The sequence below is a fragment of the Rhincodon typus genome, chromosome 30, assembly GCF_021869965.1.
Source record: "Rhincodon typus isolate 14 chromosome 30, sRhiTyp1.1, whole genome shotgun sequence".
Taxonomy (NCBI): domain Eukaryota; kingdom Metazoa; phylum Chordata; class Chondrichthyes; order Orectolobiformes; family Rhincodontidae; genus Rhincodon; species Rhincodon typus.
In genome coordinates, this window is record NC_063361.1 from 9,463,916 (window position 1) to 9,489,253 (window position 25,338).

Genomic DNA, 25,338 nt, shown 5'->3' on the forward strand with positions numbered 1-25,338 from the left:
CGATAGCAGCATCTCTTTGCATCCCAACCAAGGAGCCACTAATTCCAGTTAGGCACAGATAAGAAGCACCCTGATCCACCATAGGCAATGTCACAGTGAACCCGATACCCACTTCTCTAGTTTCAAACAAATTGAAAACCCTTTTTCCACTTATTTGCAGTACACATGTAGAACATGAATAGCAAAACCAAATGTGTACTTTCTTTGCAAAGCACATGAATGGCAAAACCAAATGTGCACCATCTTGCATTCAATGATAATACTCTCAGAACTCAGGGGCAGCACGGTGGCTCAGTGGTTAGCACTGCTGCCTCACAGCACCAGGGACCCGGATTCGATTCCGGCCTCGGGCAACTGTCTGCGTGGAGTTTGCACATTCTCCCAGTGTCTGCGTGGGTTTCTTCCAGGTGCTCCGGTTCCCTCCCACAGTCCAAAGATGTGCAGGTTAGGTGGATTGGCCATGCTAAATTGCTTGTAGTGTTCAGGGAAGTGTAGATGAGGTGGGTTATAGGGGTATGGGTCTGGGTGGGATACTCTGAGGGTCAGTGTGGACTGTTGAGCCGAAGGGCCTGTTTCCACAGGGATTCTATGATCTACGAACTGAAGCTAACTACAGCATCATGCCACATTAACCTCACAAGCGTTGTTGCCAGATTTCAACATTCAGGCCAGAAGAAAAAGTTTTGTCTCTACAGACAAATGGTGTGTTTTAAGAAGAAAGATTCATTCAGCAGTTTAGGGTTATACTGTCTAGAATTTAGAAGCATGAGGGGAGTTTTAATTGAAGTAGGCAAAATGCTAAAGGAGTTTGACCAAATAGACATCGAGAGGAGGTTTCCTCTTATGGAATAATCTAGAATGAGAGATCATAGTTTTAGGATAAGTGGTATCAGATTTAAAACAGAGATGAGAAGAAGTCACTTCTCTCAAAGGATTGTGAACCTGTGGAATTCACTCCACCAGACTGAATGACAGGACAATGAGTAAATTTAAAGGCAGAGATAGTTAGATTTTTAATTAGTTATGGGTTGAACAGTTATGGAGAGAAGGCAGCAAAGTGCAGTTGAGACTGAGATGAGATCAGTCATGATCGTACTGAACAACAGAGCAGGCTTGAGGGGCTGAATTGCCTAGTTCTCAAGTTCTCCATGTAGGAGAACATAGGACTTCATCGAATATACAGCACAGAAACAGGCCATTCAGCTCAACTTGAGTCTCCTTTCATCTTTCCTCATCAAATCTATCCCTTCTTGCTCAAGTGCCTGCCTTGCTTACTCTTCAATGTATCCATTCGCTTCAATCACTCGTTGTGGTAGTGAGTTCCACATTCCTACCAGTCTGTGGGTGAAGAAATTTCTTTTGTATTCCTTATTGCATAACTTGTTGACTATCTTAAATCTCATGACAAATGCTTGCAGTTCGTAATAATGTACAAAGATTAAGCACAGCAAGTTACTACTTCTTTTGGTATTGAAGTTTGATGCGTTGATATAGTATCCTGAACAGCCTGCTCTGAACTCTAAAGCATGTAAATTAGGTCAAATTATCTAGTGCTCAAATTGAAATGAAAGGGAAAAAAATCAAGCGGACAGCAGAGTAACATACAAACATATGAATAAATATTAGGAGTAGGACATTTGGATCGTCAAGCCAGCTCCAACATCCTTCTAAATCCATTCTCACCACGCCCTTTCATGATTTTGTGTTTCAATCAAATCATCTCTTAATCGCCTAAACTCCAGCAGTTACAAACCTAGCCTGTGCAATGTTTCCTCATAAGATTATCTGCCGCTTTCAGGTATTAGCCTAGTAAATTTTTTCTTATTCATTCACGGGATGAGGGCATCACTGTCTAGGCCAGCATTAATTGCCCATCCCTATTTGTCCAGAGGGCAGTTATGAGTCAACCACATTGCTGTGGGTCTGGAGTCACATGTAGGCCAGACTGGGTAAGGATGGCAGTTTCCTTCCCTAAAAGACATTAGTGAACCAGATGGGTTTTTCTGACAACTGACAATGATTCATGGTCATCATTAGATTCTTAATTCCAGATATTTATTGAAATTAAATTCCACCAGCTGCCGTGTTCGGATTTGAATCCAGGTCCCCAGAAAGTTACCTAGGTCTCTGGAATAACAGTCCAGCAATAATACCACAAGGCCATTGTCTCCCCTCTTTTTAAATCTTCTTTAAACTACTTCTAATGCATTTACATCCTTCGTTAAACAAAACCAATACTGTAAACAATGGTCCAGAGCTCTGTATAACTGAAGCATAACTTACCTATTTTTGTATTGAATTGCCCTCATAATAAACAATAATATTATGTTAGCTTTCCCAATTACCCGCTGAACCTGCATACTAGTTCCTTGTATTTCATGCACTAGGACACCCAAATCACCCTGTATCTCAGAGTTCTTGAATATCTCATCATTTAAGTCACATGTTTTTTTGTTCTTCTTGCCTAAGTAGACAAATTCACATTTTCTTACATTATACTTCATTGGTGATACCTTTGCTCATTCACGTAACCTATCCATATCCCCTTGTAGCTTTTTTTAATATCCCCATTATGACCTACTTTTCTAATACTAAACAAGATATTACAGGAAGCTTTTTGCTGTACTTCAGAATAACATTTCTCACCCTAAACCAGTATTTCACACCGATTCAAAATAGTTTTTGACAAGGTACATCAATCTGGTATATAACTGCATAGAACTCCACAGCCAAGCCTGATCCCCTCCTCACTCCATTCCAAACATGGACAATTGATTAGCAGGAGCCACTGGCTGATAATCTGAAACCTAAACACTTAGTTAAGTCAATCTTTCCTACTAGATCAAGATAACGATTGCATCCCAGCCAAATGAGTTTACTTACCTCAGTACAAACCAGGAAATGACTCTGGGGTATTCTAGTCTATATGATACATTGGCGGTGATGCGTTTTAGGATGGTGAGTCGCAGTTTTATCCACTAAGCTTCAAAGAACTATAAATATTTGTTAGGATTTTGAAGAATTGTGACCAGGACATAGAGGTTTATGGCATAGCTTTCCAACAGCTTTATTTAGCAATAGATCCGCAGGTTTTATGTTACAATATTTGTTATCAGTAAACAAATGGCACAAGTTTATAGCTAGTGTAATATGAATGTAAAAGATGTGAAGAGGAAAAAGAGGTGAAGAAGCATGCAAGTTATGGAAGGATGTTTGTAACAAATCCCAAGTACATCTGACTGCCACATCCATGTCAGAGTGAAGAGTCTATGAAATTCTATTCGAAATCCAGTCATAATAATCTGACTTTCCTGCTATTGAATCTGTCACTACACAAACTACATGAGTGGGCTTAAGCACATATGTTTGTGATGGCAGTAAGTGGGGACAAGATTTGCTAAGTGCAAACAAAAATTTAAAGATAGCTAATGAAGGAATTTTTACACATACATATTTCTTTCAAGGCATGTAGCTGACAGTTTAGCATAACAACAAAAATTATTAGAATGTAGTTTGTTTAGCCTACTGATAGCAATTCACAATGTGAAGGCCCCACAAACTGGCTTCAAATATTTTGAAAAACAATTGGATTTGAAGTTACTAATTGGTAAACAGAAATTTTTCTAACAGTGTAAAAGTCGAATGACCAAGTGTGAGAACAATTTTTAATAGACAAAATGTTAAAGAGTAAACTTTTACTCGGGTAACATTTTTGAGGAGTTTACTTCCAACCTAAACATCCTGGACAGCATATCTAATGTGACTCAAAAGAATCCAAAAACTAATGGGGAGAAGCAAAAGCTACCCCACTCATTATTGCTGATCTCTGTATTTTTATTAAGGAATGTGTCACCTTACTAACACACCAAACAGGAGAAAGGAAGAGACATGCTTTAGAGCATGTCATGCTGACACTCCCCAAATCTTTATTGAAGTCTTGGTGCAGGGAGATGGTACTGAGTCAGCGCTTACTAGGGCTTGTTTGCTAGTGCCTGAACTTCTTCTCACATCCCCAGGAAAGCTAAGGCATGAAGAAGGACGTAAAGATCAGATGTTCATTTACGTCATGTTTGGTCCGGAGTCTGCCCCTGCATCCTGGCTTCAGTAGCACTGCTGATCTCTTTCTTCCTCTAATCTATCAGTTTCTCACCCCTTCTTCCCTCAGCCCCAAAAAATCAAAATTGATCTACATTCTTCCTGTCTTAATTGACAAGGAGGAACTGGAGACAATATAGTAACTGCAATATTTTTGAATCAATAATGAATTTGGGCTGGCTGTTGTGACTGGATAGATTATACTTTCATTCTGAATTGTTTAAATTTTTATCCCCAAAAAGCTAGGGTGAAACTTAATTTTACAGGTTATTAGGTTAAAATTTCACAGACTTGATTTTAATATAATATTGACTTTTCCATGAGTATATCTGGCATTACAAACTATAGAAGTAACGTTACAAAACTTGTTATCAGAGTAATCCTACAGAAGTAACCAGTGTTCTTAGATTGAAAAAAAAATGTACAAATGCAAAAATTCACCACTTGAAATTAACTTTCAAGTTTAGAAAATATGATGATATGGTAGGAAATAAGGAAATAAATCAGTTCTACAAAATTACACAAACTTACCGGTGAGTGACAGTTTTAAGCAGAGTCCAAAAGACAGGCTCTGGGAGAGGTACTCTATTTCGTCCTCGTTTTCCTCCATCTGTTTTGACATACTTTGATTTCAAGCCGTGCACAAACACGGACTCCAAGACAGAGCAGAGAACATTTGCATCACTGTCATCACTGGTAACCACATTGTCCGAGTTTACGTAACGTTTCTGTAAGCACTTCAGGGAACTTGCCAGTTTCTTCTTTATCCGCTGAGAAGAAAGTGGATAACCAAGCATTTACGTTTATACAAAATAAATCCTTACCTCACAAATTCATACACAATCTGAAAAGAGAAAGGGTCTATGAATCCTGAGTTTCGGAACTGACATTATTGATACACACAGCTTATCTGCTGACCTGGTACTAAAAGAAGTGGCCTGAAGTGACATCGTATAAAAATAACTTCCACAAAATCAAACCTGCACCAAAAAAAAAGTCTACATATGAAAGTGGGATTCAGACACAGAAAACCCACATACTCCTGAGAACTTTCTGATCCTTCAGACTCACATTCTCTACAATATTTCACCAGCCATTCAGCTTAATTACCCTCATGTTCACCAGTAATGACCTTGAACCCAGAAAATTGTTTTTTCCCCTCAAATTGCCCCCTGGACCAGCATCACATACTTATCTGGAAATGTTTGCAATCTTGACATCCTGGTTCAACTTGAACTGAGATTTCAATAATTGCATCACACTTCAGCATAATGAACACCTACCTTTACCTCTAACATCATCCACCTCTATCCATCAGCTGCAAATTCCCTGTCAACAACTATACACTTCAATAGCCCAATATTCACCCAGCTGGACTCTCAATTTCCACCTCACCCAAACTTCTGCTTATATTCAATAGCACACCTGGTCACGTGCCTAATACTACTACCTTTGCTAACCTACCCTCGAGGAACTGAGAGATAGATAATCAATTTAAGACTCATTCTTATGTTTAAATCTAATCATGGCATCACCATTCTCTCCAACTCTAATTGCTTCCTGCCTCACAATATATATCAAACTTGGTCCCTTGCACTCTGGCGAGTTATACATTTCCCCCTCCCTTTGCATAACCACTGCTTATCATGCTTTCAGAATTTTAGATGACAAACTTTGCAACTCTCTAAAACTTTCTGTGAATCAACCTTTAAAGCCCTTTTAAAACTTACATATTTAATGACATTTACACCACATACAGCTATGTCTCTTGATAGCTCATTTTTAGGGTCAATAATATTTGTCTGATTAAACCTTCAAAAACCTTAAATAATGCAAGTTGATGTTGTTCAATCCAAAATTAGTGATCCATCTGAGCAGTCCTTAATTCCAACATATGTAAATATAATGACAAAATGTCACTTGATTACATCACTTCCAAATATGCTATATTTCATTTGTGCAAAAATCAGATCTCACTTTTCCCATTCAAGTAAGATTCTACTTCAATAAATATTCTACAAATCACAACTTAGTGATTATTTACTGAATGAGACTTATTTTTAGTTCACAAACCTGAATTTTACCAAAGTCAAGCAAACGCAGAAGCAAAACCTCTATTTTTGAGTTGTCAGTTATATTACTGTTATGCTTCCACTTACCTGTTTAACTTCTCTGTGTGCCGCTAAGTTTTCCAATGTGTGCGTAGAAATCATTGTGCACACTCACATGACACCTTCAGACGGAGGAAAGAAGAAACACTTAGCAAAGGATAAATTCATAATTGAAGTAACAAACAAGCAAACCTTGAGAATCAAGTTTTTTTATTCACTTGTGGGATCTGGACATTGCTAGTAAGTCTAGCATCTATTGTTCATTCCTAATTGCCCTTAAACTGAGCGCATGCTAGGCCATTTCAGCAGGCAGTTAAGAGTCAATCACAGTGTTGTAGGTCTGGATTCACATATTTGCAAGACTATGTAAAGGTCACAGGGCGTTAGTGAAGCTACAATTGACTGGGGTTTCAGAGTCATTGTTGGACTCTTAATCCCAAATTCCAACTTCCAACATCTGCCATAGTTGGACTCAAATCCAGGTTCCCATAACCTTAATAATCTAGCAATAATACCACTAGGGCATTGTCCCTCCTCAACGTTTAGCTCAGATAGTTGGATGGCTGGCAGCAATGAACAGTAATGCCAAAACTGGGGTTCTGAGGGTTACGAGACCTGAAACATTAACTTTGATTTCTCTCCACAGATGCTGTCAGACCTGCTGAGCTTATCCAGCAATTTCTGTTTTTGTTTCTGATTTCCAGCATCTACAGTTCTTTCAGTATTTACATTAGTCTGGGGCTCTGGGTTACTAGTCTGGTGACATGACCATGTTGCTACCACCTCTGTGAAATATAGTATGAATTAGGCTTTCACAGTGAATTTCATCTCAACTCACTATTTCCCCTTGGAGGATGAAATGTTAATCTTAACTCAGCTACCAACAGCATAAAACAAGTGACCCAAGGTAGAAGTAATCAGAGCTTCTCTCTCTAGAGCCCCACTTTAGTACTAGATGGCCAAATCAAAGCTTTACAGGATCAATTCACAACCAAGCTCCACAATTTATGAAGCTTTTCAATTTCAATATTCTCTATTTCAGAAAAAATCATTTTGGGATAGAGCTGGTATGGGATCAAATAAAGCTGCTGCAAGCAACTTAAAACTAAACTGGGACTGATTGCTTGAAAAATACTATTCTCACTGAGCAATTTTGTGCCATCCCAGTACCATCAAAAGAGACAGCTGAAATCTACCAAGCCATCTACCTTGGAAGAGTAACATTGCACTAGCTGGAAGTGAAAAAACAAATACAATAACATGTATGATTATGGAGCTGGGAGAAGGCAATAAAGAAATGAAATAAGTGTTGGTACATATGCGTGGATGCCTCCTGCTCTCTCTGAAAACAATTCAGGACTTCACAAGCTACAATGACACTATTCAAAGATGCAAGAATATTTCCCATTCAAATGCAAGACAGCACAGCAAGATTTCTGCATTATGTATCACAAAGCAGAACTAATGAAAGGTTGTCAGCCTAAAAAGTTAACGGTTTCTCTCTCAATCAACTTCAGTATTTCCAGCACTTTTTGTTTCCATAATGAGTTGGCTTACATTTTCACCTCTGGATCAGTTGGCTTTGGATTTGAAAGGCACACTTATAATCAAGGTTGATTTTTTTTGCAAACAGAGGCAATAATCCATAAATGGAACTTGAACCACCCTTTTAATCAAGTGGTTGTTAAAGATCCCAAGGCAGCAGTCAAAGCAGCAGAGCCTTATCAACATAACTCTCTATCAATTACGACTAAAACAAACTGGCTATATATTACTAAAAGTCATCACTAGTGTAGAATGGCTGTGACATTTGCCTACTAACAGCTTGAATTGCATTACAAGAAGTAATTTCTGAAACACTGAGCTCCTGTTATTTTGTTGGTATTATTGAGCAAACATACTACGTGGTCCGATGAAGGGTCTAGGCCCAAAGCGTCAGCCTTTCTGCTCGGCCTGCTGTGTTCATCCAGCTCTGCACCTTGTTGTCTCGGATTCTCCAGCATCTGCAGTTCCTACTATCTCTGATTCAATACTACGTGGTCTAACTAGTTTGTCTTAATTTATCAAAATATCTGTTAAAAATCTATTTAATTATCTATCTCCATAAAATGTTGTGCTTCTAACCCAGAGAGAAAAACCCCTTGATAATCATAGAATAGGCAGTTGGTCCAATGGCACATACATGCATTTGAACAGAAGCAATTATAGCAACAAGCAATTAAGCTGTAATTCAGGATTTACCCAGTGGGCACATCAACCTAAAGGGAAGAGACGAGACCCAATGGACCAACATGCAACTAGCAAATTACACTGAACTGACTAATGTACATGACACAACCTGGAAATGTAAGTAGTTGGACAGTGTCCTTATTGACAAACATGTCACATCAAGTTAACCCTTTGGCAGATTTAAAGTGTGAATGAAGTGTAGCATGACGTGGAGGTTATCAAGAAATTTTCATTCTCTTATGTTGTAACAAAATCATTTCCACACTATAAAAGAAATCCACACATTTCAACTGCGCTCATCAGCTCCAATACACCTATCAAGTATTTCCCTTTAGCCTTGTAGCTTCCTTGTACAGCCATACCTCCTAACATGGTTTATGCCATAATATCATAGGGCAAAATGAGGAGACAGCCCTTAAGAAATAATCCAGTCCTGAAGGGGATTAGATACAGGCTCCTGGCATTATTCTACACCAGATTTTGGCCAGCTATCCAACTCAGCTAACCGGTCCCCAAATCTTTAACTAAGCAACCAAAATGTGGAAAGGAAAATGATGTGTAAATACTGTTAACTGAAATTCAACTTTACTGCATTGAACAGCTATAATTTAATCATATAGTATGCTCAGAGGCACAGATGTTTGTGGGTACAGTTCACACTCCAGATATTTGAGCACAATATCTTAGACTGATGCTGTAGTCCAGTCTGAGGAGTGTTGAAGGGTGGTGTAATTTTTCAAACAAAACACTACTTGCCTTCTCATGCGGACTATATCACTATCCCATGTCACTATATCAAAGAACAGGGTACTTTAGTACTTTACCAAATAACCACCCCCTACCCAATTAACATTACACAGTTAATCTGGGCATAATCACATTGTGGGATCATGTTGTGTACAAATTGACCGAGATACTTTCTACATTAGAACAGGGACTACCCTTCAAAATTAAAAACAATTGGCTGTGGGGCATTTTGGATTGGCCTGACAGCTTGTAAGGTGCTATATAAATGAAAGTACTTTTTAAAAAATGTTGTTCAGACTTATGACGACAGCTATGCTTTGTATAGCAAACACAAACTCCTACGGGAAGAACATCTGAAGAACATAATGATACAAAGCACATTCAGTGTGGCACCGACACAAACAACTGACTTATCAGAATGTTTTTCAACACTGTGTTACGAAGTGAACAACTTAGATTGCAGCACCGACCACAGCAGCAAGGAAGCGGTCACTGCAACAGAAACCTCAGCAGGAACAAGTCAACAACTGAAGCAGATACCTACACTGTCTGTGGAGAGTGCTCTATAAACTGGATAACCAAACCGTAAGCAAATTCATAGCATTAACCGTGGCTGTGACTAGAGGAATGGCAAGCAAGCCAACAAGACAGATTTCACTGTTGCAAGGCACCTATCATTATTTAAATTTGTCCCTGCATTCTGATCAGCTCAAAATAAAAATTGTCCAAGAAATTACAGTAAGCACGAGGTGATGATGACAGAGCAAGGAAAACACTGCTTCATTGTACAGAACAACCAATCAGATTTTAAAGATAGGGAAGCGAACACTGGAAGGTTCGAGAAGGTGAAGGAATTCATTGTCAAATCAAAAACAAAGTGAAACAGTGCACAGAATGTAAAACGACAAGAAAAATATTTGATTTAAAAGTCATGTTTTAAAAATCTTCTGCAACAATTTAAAACCTGAATCAATGAAACTCCAAACTGATACCAAAAACCAAAAGAACTGCAGATGATGGAAATCAGGAACAAAAACAGAAATTGCTGGAAAAGCTCAGCATATCTGGTAGCATAGGTGGAGAGAAATCAGAGTTAACGTTTCTGATCCAGTGACCCTTCTTCAGACCCAAATCGTTAACTCTGATTTCTCTCCACAGATACTGCCAGACCTGCTGAGCTTTTCCAGCAATTTTTGTTTTTGTTTGCAAATTGTAATAGTTAGCTTTCGACCCTAGAAGGGCCGACTGGAAGTAACCAATAATTCAAAGAGTGAAATGCTATTTCTGCTATGAACTGCCCTATAAAAAGCAGAACCGAAAGAACTGAGGATGCTGTAAATCAGGAACAAAATCCATTCTGAGGAAGGGTCACTGGACCCAAAACGTTAACTCTGTTTTTTCCTTCACAGATGCTGCCAGACCTGCTGAGCTTTTCCAGCAAGTTTGTTTTTGTTCCTATAAAGCAGGCTTAATTTGTATCAATTTGTATCTACTTCATGCTATTCAATGCACATCACTGGTGAGCCAAACAGTAAATTACCATTTTGTGGAATTATGTAGCCCAGAGAACAAAGCTTGGATATGCACACTTAACACCTTCCCCCTCACCTGCAGCCAGTTTACCCTTTACACTGTAATTAATGCAAGTGCCATTGTTTTGGCAGCAAATTCTAACAATAAAATTTCAACAAGTTATACACGAACAGTACTGAAAAGAACTATAAATGAGAGTACTTGGGATCACGGTTCTTGGAAAAAACGCTTTCTCTAGTCACCCTCTCAGTTTCTATCAACCAGAAAAGAGTATGAACAATTGAAAAAGCAAGCAAATAAAAAGAAAGGCCCTAACCAGCAGAAATTCACAAACCAAAAATTAAGGTCAAGTTGTTCTTCCAAATTATCCCTGAAATTGAAGACACTCCTTTACCACATTGCTGCCCCTCTGACTTAGAAATCAAGCACTATCAATCAGGACAACAGACACATAAAACAAGATGTTTAGTACGGCAAAGTTAGGGCAATAAGTGGGTTAGCTTTAATAACCTTTTGCCATCTTTTCACCTTAAAGACTTATGTCCACTTTTATTCTTGCAACTATTAGTGATATATATTTTTCACAAATCCTAACTGGTCATAGCAAGAGAAATGCCAGCTAAAGTATATATACTCACTTCTTGAAAGGCTGATTTCTGAATCACAGCTCACATTTGTCTCACCAAATTATCTAAGTTATTCTCCTAAAATAATGACCACGAAAGAATTGTAATATACTCCAGTGTGAGTCATGATCTTCTGTTGTTATTTTCTATTATTTGATTCAGTTGGCAGTAACAGAAAAATGCTTTTATTTAGACTTGCTGTGGAATACAATGGAAAATCAGACTATCCAATCTGCTGTATGAAGCACAAGTAACCAGGATAGTCCATCATTGGCAGTATACTGCCCGCTTAAAAAGCGGATAACTTTTTCCAATAATTTCAAAGATTTTTAGGGAATTTTGCATGAGTATCAAATATCTTTTGATTGCACAATTTGGGAAGAAAGGCACCAGTTTCCAATGCACATATCCCTGCAACCCTCAATGAAAAACTCGGGTTAATTTTTGTGCAATCAAATTTACAGAATACTAGCAAATTTACTTTTACAGTGCAACGTACTCTGCAAGACCAGTATGTCAGGAACCAATACCGCTAAAAATAAAAGCAGATAATCGTCATTAATTCAGGGTGCATAATTAATACCATTACTTGCCTGACGCTTTGAAATAAGTTTGATAATTGATGCTTTGTTAAAGCTCTACAGGAACTTGTCTAAAATAGCCAAGAATCTCTCAGACAGTTTGGAATAGAGCAACTGATTAGCAGTGAAGAGCTTTTTAAATTTTGCACTCCTGTAACTTTATATTTTGGACTTTTGTCAGAAATCTCATTTTGCTGTGAGCACAGATATCTGTATTGAGCCTGTCCAGAAGGGTTTTGACATAGCTTTGGAGCAGGTGAGACTTGAACCCAGGCCTTCTAGCTCAATGGCAGGGGCACTATCATCATGCCACAAGAGCACTAACACGTGCCAGGCATGGCTTCAGGATAGATATTTTTAATCAACCTATTCAGATATGTCACACCATACATCAGGGGCAGGCAGAATTTTAACCGTGGCCCTCTGACCAAGGGGTAGGGATACAATAGGGGCTATTTTTCATGGAGCATTAGAGACTGAGGGGTTACCTTATGGAGGTTTATAAAATCACGAGGGGCATGGATAAGGTGAAAGGTTAAGGTCTTTTCCCAAGGGTAGGGGAGTCCAAAAAGAGACAGCATAGGTTTAAGGTGAAGGGGTAAAGATTTCAAAGTGACCCAAGGGGCAATTTTTTCACAGAGGGTGGTGCATGTACGGAATGAACTGCCAACAGAAGTGGTGGAGGCTGGCACAATTACAACATTTAAAAGGCATCTGGATGGGTATATGAATAGGAAGTGTTTAGAGGGATATGGGCCAAATGCTGGCAAATGGGACTAGATTAATTTAGGATATCTGGCCAGCATGGACAAGTTGGACCGAAGGGTGTTTTTCCATACTGTACACCTCTATGACTTTATTACTATGTCACAAGTCATATCTGCTATGAAGATAAAGGGACTGATTTTTCATTATTTTGGTATAGGGAGTTTAAACAAGAAATGTTAAAAAAACCAATATCACTTTATGACCACATTAATTCTCATCTCTACATCAGTGCAGTAGGAATGCTGTTCATGCACTTATGACATTTTATAGCTCAGGAATGCAGATATCAAGCTCACACATGAATTTCCTTCAGCTGGCTGCACACCACAGAGTAAGCAAGCTTAACTTGAAGTAATGGATCCATGTATCACGGTTCCAAAATAATGGAAGTCTGATTCTGCAGGCATGAATGTTTTAATGATACAAACACCATCTGTTTGGTTTCTGAGAGAGTTACATGAAATAGCCCAAAGCATTCCGAGCATAATACCAAGGAAATGACATGCAGTTATTGCTCTCCTGCCATTGGATGCACAAGTATAATAGCACTTTCAGACTAAATTTCTCATCAACTCACTCTTTTTTAGATATTTTGTGCACAACTTTCATCTTTATAGAAGATGGGCTTGGAATGAGGCCTAGGAACACCATCATTATGCCACAAGAGCCTCTTATCTTTAATGTAATAAAATATTCCATGCCACCCAAGAGTAGCGTTATACAAGCTTTGACATTGAGCTACATAGGCATGTAAACACAGTCAAATGAAAGCTTTTTAAAAAAAGTGTCTTAAAGAAGAAAAGAGAAAGGTAGATAGGCAGTGAAGGTCATGGGGGCCTTTCAGAATGTGAGTCTTTCAGAACTGCAGCAATTGTGTAATGAAGACTAGAAGTGCCACTTATCATCTGGAAGTTGCAAATCTAAGTGAGGCACAGGAACAACAGAATCCCAGAGTACAGGCACATCAATTGTTAAAAGTTGCACCACAGGTTAGCAGCACCATTAAAAAAACAAACCAAATACTAGGTATTATTTGCAATGGTATAGTCTCAAAAAGTAGCAGAGTTACGTTAAACCTGCATCCAACTTTGGTTAGACAACTCATTATTACATTCAATTAGGGGTGCCATATTATAAAAATATTGAAACACAGAAGAGGGTAAAGTGAAGACTCAGAAGGATAGTACCAGAAACGTGTGACCACACACATTAAGAATTAATAGGCTGGGTTTCTTCATGTTTGAAAATAAAGGCTGAGGGGTAACCTTACAGAGGTGTCTAAAATTATGAAAGGGTTTGGTACTGTGGATACAAAATGAATACTACTTCTTGTGAGGATGAGAATAACTAGAGGTAATCAATATAAGATAGCAAACAAGAAATTCAATTGAGAATTCAGAAGAAGCTTTTTCACACAGAGTGATCGAGTGGTGGAAAAAGCTTCCTCTGAAAAAGCTATCACGGAGTGGCTGAAGTGTACGCTATAGATGTATTTACAGAAAACAAGATAAATAAATGAGGGAGAAGGGAATAGGTCACTACAATTGTAGATTGGATCAAGGAATGGGAAACACGGGAAGCCACTATGCTCCTTGTGACCAATTCCATTTGTCGAATGACATGCTTGGAAATAACCACAGCCAGAGTGCTCCTTGCTAAACGGGTTCAAGAGAAGCTGGGGCCCTGCACCTCAAACATCTACTGCTGGGGCCTCAGTACAAACCCCAATGTACTTGTGGAGAGACACAAACAATGCAGCACATTACCAAGGAGTGCTCCTCTACAAACTCAGTGGGCTGATCACCCTCAACTCTGAAAACAGGGAGACTGTCACTTGGCTCCAGGGATTTGCACTCACTGAATAAAAATCATACATTCAAATGGAAAAAAGATGGAAGGAGACTTGAATGAGGCATAAACACTGAGATGGAATGAATAGTCTGTTTATGTGCCGTAAACTCAAATTAATCTTGCGTGCAATTAAAACTGGAGATGAGCATGAGGTGTGCATCAAAGGAAAAGAGACAGATCAGAAGGTTGTAGGGCTAAAGGATGGGTTTGAGTGCTGTAGGGGATACAGAGGTAGAGACTGAACAAAGTTTTGTGAGGGATGTGAAAACAGGATGGTAATTTGAACAAAGAGTTGCACAGCTGGGACCTAACACAGGTCAGTAAACACAGGAGTGAAGGATAAATGGGATTTGGTAGGAGTTAGGACATAGACACAGTTTCAAATTCTCACATTTTTGGTGTGAGAGAGTGAGGAGGATGGCCTAAAAATGGTCAAGCTACAAGTATTCAAAGAGACGGATCAGGGTCTCAACAACAAGTGAACTGAAGGTGAGGAACATTGATTCCTAGAGATCAGAATATTAGAGGTAGAAATAGACTTAGTGATGGTAAAAATGTACAATTGGGACTCATCTATGGAATTACAGTGCCTGAGTTACAAACGACTCGGTTCAACTTCAGACAGTGCCAGGGAGACAGATGGTGTCAGCAGCTAGGAACTGAAGTTTGTGGCACAAATCAATAGCAATGGCAATAGCTTTTACCTTTCCGTTTTTCATAAATGGAAGTTTCTGTTTCTCTAGTATTGGATGTAAGATGTGTAGTCTAATAGAGAGACAGAGGAGAGATTGAGAGGTGCTGACGGGGTAGAGCTTGTTGCAAATGTAGATGTGGAAATGGATTGATTTAGCTGTGCAACACTGGAGAGATATTGTAGGAGGATGGTGGTCAACAGAACCAAAGGCAAGAATGACAATGAGGACAACTTATCGTCATCAGTCATATGCTACATAGTTTGTGACCGTACCGATGAAAACCATTTCATTATTGCAACATCATAGAAAAAAGGAAAAGAGCTATGTCAATCCTGTCTGCTCCCTTATTGGAAATACAAGACTAGATTCTTGCCTTATACCACCACTAAATTGCAAAACTTCACTTCCTGCACAATTTGAGCATCACACAAGCATTTAATCATCCGAGTATCCTACATGGCAGCCCTTTTATCCATTTCTGCAGGAATTAACACCATGAAAAATTGCCTTTTCAGGTCATTTCTATCTTATGGAATCACTGAATCCCTACATGACAGGTAGAGGTCACTTAGCCCAATGAGTCTGCACCACCCCTCCAATGAGCATCCCATCCAGACCCACACTCCCAATCCATCCCCGTAATTTCACATTTATCCACCTGGCCTACACATCCCTGGTCTCTACCGGGCAATTTAGAATGACCGATCAACCTCACCTGCACATCTTTATGGGATAACTGTGGGAGGAAACCAGAGCACCTGGAAGAAATCTGAGGAAGGGTCACCAGACTCAAAAGATTAACTTTGATTTTTCTTCACAGATGCTGCCAGACCTGCTGAGCTTTTCCAGCAACTTCTGTTTTTGTTCCTGATTTACAGCATCCGTAGTTCTTTTGATTTTTATTTCTTAGGCACTGTGAGGCAGCAGTGCTAACCACTCTGCCACTGTGCTGCTCATATCTTTCTTACCCATTAGTTAACATTAGCATCAATGGTACAGATTTTAGCTTGACTGTAAACTTTTCTGCTAATGTTGTACTACGATTAAAACAGGCTGTAGAGGAGCCTTGCAGCGAATTCCCAAAATTCAGTTGTTTAGGGCCACCTAAAAAGATCAGAGCCCATTGGAGTGATATATTGGCATTGGTAGAAAACTGGCTAGCTAATAGAAAACAGAGAACCAGGATAAATGAATCATTTTCAGTTAATAAACTATGACTAATGGAGTACCTCGGGATAAATGCTGGAGCTGAACTATTTGCATTCTATATAAGCGGATGAAGGGGCCAACTATATTATAGTCAAATTTGCTGATCATCAAAGGTGGATAGTAGAGAGCCGCAAGAGGATATAAATATCTGCAAACGGGTATAGATGAATGACAAAAAATTTGCAGATGCAGAATGACATGGGAAAATGTGAAATGTTCTACTTTAGCAGTAAGCATAGAAAAGTAGAATTGCTTAAGCAGAGAGAAAACAGCAGAATCTTGCAGTTCAGAGAATCGGAGTGTACATTAATCTCAATATTAGCATGTACATACAGCTAGTATTTAGGGAGGTAATTGATTGTTTCCTTTATTATAAAGGAATGTGGAATATAAAAACAGGGAAATCTTGTTTCATTCAGCACACCGGTGAGACCGCACCTGCATTATTGTAGTTTGCCTTCCTTATTTAAGGATTTGGCTGTATTGGAAGCAGTTACAAGGAGGCTGATTCCTGGTTTGAAGGGTTTGTCTCGTGTAGGAGTTGAGCATTTGGGATGTATACTGGTTGAAGAATAGAAGGACAGATGATCTTATTGAAATGGCTTGAAGGCATAACTGCTGAAAGGATGCTCCTTCTCATGGGGGAAATCTAGAATTAGGTGGTGAAAATAAATGTTCAAAACTAAGCAGTTTTCTAGTTAAGACGGATGAGAAGGAATTTCTTCACTCAAAGGGTCATTAAATTTTTGGAATTCTCTTCCCTAGAAAGGAATAGAGGCTATTTAAGGTGGAATTAGGCAGATTTTTGATTGACAATGGAGTCAAGGGTTATAAGAAACAGGCAGGCAACTGCAGAAAAACCTAATTAAGGTCAGTTCAATAGGCCAAACGGTCTACTCCTGCTGAAATTTCTTATGATCTTACGTCCTTACAAGCGAGGCGATCGAAGATAAAAAAAAAAGACAAATATAAAAACTAATACAATTTATTTCACCTAAATTTAAGAAAAATAAAACAAAACTAAAATAAAAGCATAATTGTGGGTGCAAATATGCAGAGAAAAAAATAGAACAACTCTTTTTACATCTGAACTAGCACTCATTTATTTAGTACATTACGGTTAATATACACGAAAAAGAACTTTCTACTGATTGAATATAACTTTTATCCTTGCTGTTGCATAAAAGCTGAAAACTCACCGAACAAATTGGCCCTAAAAAAGTCATAAATTCCTAACTTGAATTTTAAAAGCCTCTAAATGAAAACAGAAGGCAATGCTTAACCCAATGTTTCATGACCATGAATAAAAACATCAGCCAATTTTGATTAAAGTACAGAAGGCCCCAGGCTGCCAACAACCATAACCCAGCAATTTAAAAGTTAACCATTCAAAGGACAGACTAAGCAGTTCGACTTAATAAATCAACATTTTTTTCTCCTTAATATAAATACAAAGAACTACAGGCACTGGAGAAACTCAGTGGGTTTGGCAACACCTGTGGAACAAAAACAGAGTTAGCATTTTGAGTCCAAAACTGAGTGGGGAGTGGTTTTTCCCTCCACTGATGCTACCAGACCTGCTGAGTTTCTCCAACATTCTGTTCTTGTTTCTTTGTGTCTTTTGTAATTTTATTGGCTAATTAACTTCCTGCTCTCCTGAAGTGTTACCGACTTGCTGAGGTACAGATCCACAAGGTCTTGCAAAACTTGGCTCCCTAATAAAGCATGTGTGAGCTATTTGACTACAGGTAGTTATACATACCCTTAGTCTTTCCAATGGAGTTTGTTCAATAGACCAGTGATATGAGCACATCTTTTCCCCGGTACAAGACCACCAAGGCCTATGATGACAGTTATTCTTACTGAAATCAACAAACCTAGCAGTGCACAGTTCCAATAAGAGTGATAAAACCAAACAGATTCCTCGTCTGTAGTAGTGTCAAGCAATAGAGAAATTTCAACAAGGCAGCATTCACAATTCTTTTCTCCCAACTTTACAGCATGTTAATGAAGTTGAACAAAAAAAAACTTATCAAGAGTTTAACAAACGAAATTGAAACTGTCCAGAATTTTGCTCCTTATGAGGTAGAGTTTAACACAGAGGCTCCAACTATCATAAATATACGTAAACTGAGTGTCCAAGACATTAATTTGAAATAAAAAACATTCATAGTCAGGTTAATAATACCGTAACTCTAAGAAATTTAGAAACATCCCCAAAGACTAAGAAAACCCTTTATCCGACAAAGCATTACTATTGAGAAACTTTGAAGAGCGTAGCAGATCAGATTAGCTATAACATTACAAACAGGGAGTACGTCATTGATAAAACCAACTTCCCGTCCTTATTGCTGTTATTGCCCAAGGCTGCTAGATCTCAGGCACTGAACTTCGGGATGACAGATACAGAGATATAAAGGGTTTGAAACCTCCGAGACCCATCCGTCTGAGGAGGCTTCCAAGCTCACCTGTCCCAATGCCCTCTAACACCATCAGCTCCTCCCAAACACCCAAACCGCTTCTTCTTGCCCGTAACTCGCTTCACTTGCCATCTTTTCTCCCCCTTACCCCCACAGGTCCGAAGTTTTCAGGCTGTCAGCACCCTTCCCATACCGACAATACCGCCACACAAACAGACTCCTCCAATAACCCAGAGCACACCGCGAGAACAACTTTCCTCCTCCCATGGACTCTGCCAGTATCCCAGCGCACACCGCGAGAACCCCTTCCCGGTGAGCGGCCTCCACCTAGCGGTAGACTGCAGTATCTAGACATTTGCTCAGCTCCTATTTCACACCCACCTGTCCGTGTCACTGTTCTCAGAGTTTGAAATAATCCATCTTTACTTTCAAAACACTGGCGCTTCATCTAGTTCAGATGTGACCTTTATGCACCTTCTTGGAGAAGTTTTATTCTACATCATTTTCGGTGTGATTAGACTGAATCCAACTAGCACCGCACCATCTTCCACCAGGATGCCTTCTGTGACAGACCAATGTTGCTCTTGTGGTTAGTTGTGATTGCTATGTTTTATCAGGCCACCCCTAGATCAGTTGTAGCAGGACTATTCGTAACTGCACGTCTTTTTGCTACTGTCACCTCCCATTTGACACAGTTTTGGTGATGTTCTTTAAACCTAGATTTTGTATCTCTTGTAACCATAACTGAACTATGACATCTGCCAGCCCCACTTTTGTTTCTCACTTGTATCTCAGAGTGCAATTATAACTGCACAGCCTTGAAAGTTACCATTCAATCTTGAAGGAGCAAATTACTGCAGATGTGGAATCTGTACTGATAACAAAAAAAATGCTGGAGATCACAGTGGGTCAGGCAGCGTCCATGGAGAGAAAGCAAGCTAATATTTTGAGTCTAGACGACTCTTCATCGAAGCTGAAATGAAATGTGGAGGGGATAACATTTATGCAGTAGTGGGAGGTTTGGGGCTTTGGAGTGCTGGGGAGAAAGAATGTTGATAATTCAATAACCATTGAGTCTTTTGGGTGTTCCACACATTTTTTGTATATTTGCTTAGTGTGCAATGATCCCATAGCAATTTATGCACTCATATCCATACACAACTGCTAAAAGTTCTGTTTCTATGTTAGCATTTCTGGTCTCAGCTGATGTCAAAGTTTTGAATGTGAATGCTAGCGATCTTCCCTATTGTACTAAGGCTGCTCCTAGTCCTTCTGTGGAAGTACCAATTGCAAAGCAACAGATTTCTTTCTATTGTAGTACAACAGGCTTGTCCCCTGTCCTACGATTTTGAGTTTGTTGAATTTCCTCTGATGTGACACTGAGCACCAGTACTCAACATCTTTTGTCATCAGCTCTCATAGATGTGCTGTGCTTTCTGACATAATGATATGAAGAATATTCAAGGCTGAGATGGGCAGATTTTTAATCAATATGGCAATCAAGACTTAATAGGGATCAGGCAGGAAAGTGTAGTTGAGGATTATCAGATCAGCCATGATTTCAGTGAATGGCAGAACAACTTCGATGGGCCAATTTACCTACTTCTGGCTCTTACATCTTATTGTCTTACGGTGAGGTGTGAAAGGACACGTGTAGGTTCACACCAAGGAAACTTGTCAATTCTTTCATGTCTCTTGGAACTTCCAGCTGCAAGATAACTGATCTTTTCAGAACTCCACCGTTTGTGTACTGCATACTGAAGAGCAAGCGTTCTGTCACATTTGCAACGCATTTCTCTCTGTTTAGCTTTATCTGAGTACTGCTGGTTCTCTCCATGGCTTCATGTATATAGTGATCATGATTTTTGCATCAACACCATATTTCTGGATATGATCAGCAACGCTAAGTGCTCTTTTACATTCTCTGTTTGTCTCACCTATTTTCTGTTAACATTCTGGCTGACAATAAGGGGAAGAGGTAGATGCAGGAAGTTTCATTAGCTGCAACTTATTCGGTTGGCTTTTGAATATTTTCATTCATCACAATGGAATTTACCAAATCTATGGGCTCTGTGAGCCTAGCAATCAATTTCTCACTTCTGATCAGAGGGCACTTTTCAGTGGGTATACTACCTTCAATCTCACTGTCATTTATTCACTTCATGATTTACTGAGATAAGCTGCAACTCTTCACAACTGCTCAACTCCAGGATTCCCCTGATTGGGGATGTTCTGAGCTGTAGAATCTCAGTTCCCTCTATGACATTAGCATGACATTGGTCAGTTTCAGAGCATCTCTCGTTGGGCAAATAGTTTCTATCAAAGTTCCTGGAACAATCTTCTGGTTTGGTCTTAGCAGAATGCTGTTACTCTGTAATCTGGTATAGAGCTTCTGCTTTATATATATGGTTGTGGGCTTATTTCTCACCCTCTTTCTGATGGGAATGGTTATATGATTTTATATTTCCTTGGAAAATGTCACATTTCATTCTTGCGTTTATATTATTTGGTTGCATTTTTCAATCTTGTTAAGAAATTGTGAACAGGCTCACTTGCTTCTTGCTCTGAAATCCCTGTTGATCATAGAATCATAGAATCCCTACAGTGTGGAAGCAGGCCATTCAGCCCATTGAGTCCACACCGTTCCTCTGAAGAGCATCCCACCCAGACCCACCCCTCCACCCTATCCCTGTTACACTGCAGTTTCCATGGTTAACCCACCTAGCCTGCACATCCCTGGACACTGTGGGCAATTTAGCATGGCCAGTCCATCTAACCTGCACATCTTTGGACTGTGGGAGGAAACCAGAGCACCTGGAGGAAACCCACGCAGACACAGGGAGAATATGCAAACTCCAAACAGATAGACGCAGGAGGGTGGAATCAAACCTGGGTCCCTGGCCTTGTGAGGCAGGAGTGCTAACCATTGAGGCAGCGTGCAGCCCTAAATCCAATGAGTTGACTTTGGCTGGGGATATATGCCAAATACGACAAGGATTTTGTCTGTATTTTCAGTGTCGTCCTCACTCGGCTATCAGTTATTTTGCAAGTTTAACACCACTTTTGTCCACAAAAACTGACCCTTTCCATTTTGTTCAAGGTAACGATTGCCAGTTTCCACTTTTGTCTGGACTTTTCAAATGTTCCGACAACGTCTTCAGCTTTCCAATTCATCATGAACTGTAGTTGTGCGTTCATTGTTGTAGTGGTTGCCATTTCACTTTCACACAAATCACTCAGCAGTTTATCTCTTTGCCTGGCATGATCTAAGATTGTTTGCAGATTGGAGAGTGGCGACGTAGGGTAGCGGATGACTAGTGGGCAAGGGGGTTTGGTGGCAGGTGTGGGTGAGGAGTAGGCTGGCATGGATTGGGGTAGTGAAGTAATGGAGAGGGATGTTGGGTCAGGTTGGATGTGCCAGGTCAGGCAGTTGTGGAGTCAGGTTAGATTGAGGTGTCTGTCTGGTCAGGAAGTATTTCATCAGGAGAGGGAAAGTTTGCTGGGGTTCATCAGGGAGGACTGATATCAGCTATCAGGTCAGAAGTTTCAAGTCGAAGGGGCTGTGAGGTCAGGAGTTCATCAGGGGAATGTGGGTAAGAATGGGCCAGGGTGTCAGGTTGGGGAAACTCGTGTGAACAGTTCAGTGTTTAGCACTGCTACATCGCAGTGCCAGGGATCCCAGTTCAATCCCCCCTTCAGGCGACTGTCTATGTGGAGTTAGCAATTCTCCCATATCTGCATGGGTTTCCTCTGGTTTCCTCCCATAGTCTAAAGATGTGCAGTTTAGGTGGATTGGCCATGCTAACTTGCCGATGGTGTCCAGGGATGTGCAAGTTATGAATGGGAAATGCAGGGTTACAGGGATGGGGTGGGTCTTGATGAGATGTTCTTTGGAGGGTCAGTGTGGATTTGATGGGCTGAATGACCTGCTTCCACACTGTAGGGATTGTATGATTTTATGAAATATCGGTTTGGGGAGACATTGGAATGGGATGGTATTGGTTAGTGGTTTCCTGGAATGAGGTTGGGGAATGGATTAGGAATATTGGGTCATGAGGGGGTAAAATCAGAATGTACGGTGGGGTTTGGGTTGAATGGATATGGTTTGGCTTCAGGGAGAGTTGGGAGATCAGTGGATTGTTGGCGGAGGAGGGGTCCTGGTGTGTAAGTTTTACAGTTACCCAGGAGTTATGGCAGGTCTAAATTCCTCTAATCTTTCCTAAATTACTATCCAGGTAAATAAATTGGAACAGTGAAGTCTCCAACCATAACCATAACTCAGAATTAGGGTCTCTTTCAGGTGGTTGGGGAAGGAGTTGGTGGTGGCAGCATTCAAGGTAATTACCCATGAGGGATTTTAACATTTTAGCAACAGTTGAATGTAGTCTTACTGTCACCATCACTGCTGACCAGCGTTGTATTCCAATTTAAATTCCATCAGCTGCTGTGCTGGGATTTGTACCTGTGTCCCTTCAGCATTAGCCCTGGGCTTTGCACCTATGAGCCTTCAGAATTCGCCCTGGCCTCTGGATTGCTAGTGCAGTGACAATATCACCCTGCCACCATCTTCCCAAAGAGTACTTGTAAGTTGTTTCTTTACTAAGTCACTTAGTATTTTCAGTAGGAATTTTAAATGAAATCATTTGGTATAGGATAGCTCACAACACTAAGTGCTGCAATAGCTTACTCAACTTTGAAACAGACATTTGCCAGTAATGTTAAGTAATGGCATATGATTTGCACAATGCATATACTGGCAGCAGTACGAGCTAAGACAGCTGGTTCTCACGTCACTGTGCTCATTCAGGTGTTAAAATAGGTAATGGAAAAGTCTTCTCCATTGTTTATCGACAACCCAATTATCCTGTGTTGCTTTATTATAGGGAAATCCAGTGGCATCATCAGCAACATTAGTCATGCCTTTCCACCGTCTACAAGGCACAAGTCAGGAGTGTGATAGAGTACTCCCACTTGCTAGAATGATTGCAGCCCCAACAACACTCAAGAGGCTTGACACCATCCATGACAAAGCAACCCACATCATTGGCATTACATCCACAAACATCCACTCCCTCCACCACTGACGTTCAGTAGGAGGAGCGTGTACTATCTACAAGATGCACTGCAGAAATTAACCAAAGATCCTCAGACAGCACCTTCCAAACCCACAACCACTTCTTTCTAGAAGGACAAAGACAGCAGATACAGGGGAACACCACCACCTTCAAGCTCCCCTCCAAGCGACTCACCATCCTGACTTGGAAATATATCACCGTTCCTTCACTGGTCAAAATCCTGGAATTCCCTCCCGAATTGCATTGTGGGTCAGTCGACAGCGGTGGACCGCAGTGGTTCAAGAAGGCAGCTCACCACCATCTTGTCAAGGGCAACTGGGGATGGGCAATAAATGCTGGCTATCCAGCAATGCCAACATCCCGCAAATGAATAAGTAAAAAACAAATCCTTTGAAACACCTGATCAATGATGGACACCTCCATGGACAGCCCTGGGTTCCCCATGATCTCATGATGTTTACCAGACATCATTATCATCAAGCCTTGAGGTCTTACAATGTGCCCCATTAATTTACATTCCAAAGTTAACAGTTATATTCTCGTTTAGACATTTCCAAGACTTAATTATCTCTAAGGACTGATCAAATTTTGTTATTCATTGCATTCATTACTATCCCTATAAAAGTCTGTTACTCACCTTATATTTCCTATTTTCAAGAAGGAGTTAGATTTAGTTCTAGGGCTAAAGGAATCAAAGGGTATGGGGAGAAAGTCAGAACAAGGTTCTGAGTTGGATGATCAACTGTGACTGTATTGAATTACACAGCAGGTTCCTACTCCCATTTTCAATGTTTCTATGTATCCATTCTCCTCTTTATCTTCTTTGTTCTAAGGAGAACCACTCCTGCTATTCCAACCTAACCTGGTAACTAAAATCTCCTGGCCCTGGTACCATTCTAGTAAATTTCTTCTGCACCTTTTCAAGGACCCGCATATCCTTCCTAAGAGTGTAAAAAAAACACTTTTGATGAAGATTTAACAGAATCTTAACAATATGTAGTATAGCTTTAGCACAGATATGGAAGTAAGTATAATGTTCACTCAGAGATAGATTGACTGCTTGCATGATAATGTGGTTCTTAACTCCTTATATTTGCATGCCCATGTAACTTGGCCATTCTTGCAGCAAGGGTGTGCAGGACATCACACCCCACCTTTACCTTATGAGGTTAAAGGTCTAGCCCCAAATTTAAAGGAATAAGGATTCACTTAGTCTAAGCCAAGACCATTAATCAGGCTCTCAGAGTGGATGCCTGCAGCTGGCCACCCCACTGTTCCCTGTCAGCCTGCATCCCTTCCCCAGAAGTCTTCCATCTTTGGCTAGCCTACTTGACTCATAGCCATTGCATCTCAGCCTCCCGCCCTCGGTCATCCTTAGTGTCCTGTGCAACTTAGACT

At 40.1% G+C, this 25,338-nt stretch overlaps 1 protein-coding gene across 3 annotated transcripts in view; it reads right to left on the reverse strand.

Moving 5' to 3' along the window:
• The window catches only part of plekhm1 (pleckstrin homology domain containing, family M (with RUN domain) member 1), a 58,082-nt gene extending 38,900 nt beyond the window's left edge, over nt 1-19,182 (reverse strand). Inside the window, exons 1-3 of one of the 3 annotated variants that reach the window (XM_048614809.1) lie at nt 19,014-19,182; nt 6,255-6,328; nt 4,627-4,865 (exon numbers count right to left, since the gene is read on the reverse strand). In XM_048614809.1, the coding sequence (XP_048470766.1) occupies nt 4,627-4,865; nt 6,255-6,308 (293 nt within the window). In that variant the 5' untranslated portion in view covers nt 6,309-6,328; nt 19,014-19,182. Of the gene's footprint in view, nt 1-4,626; nt 4,866-6,254; nt 6,329-18,207; nt 18,483-18,913 lie in introns of those variants that run through there. The other 2 variants (XM_048614810.1, XM_048614811.1) reach the window with 2 other exon arrangements.
• Between the last annotated feature and the right edge of the window lie 6,156 nt (nt 19,183-25,338).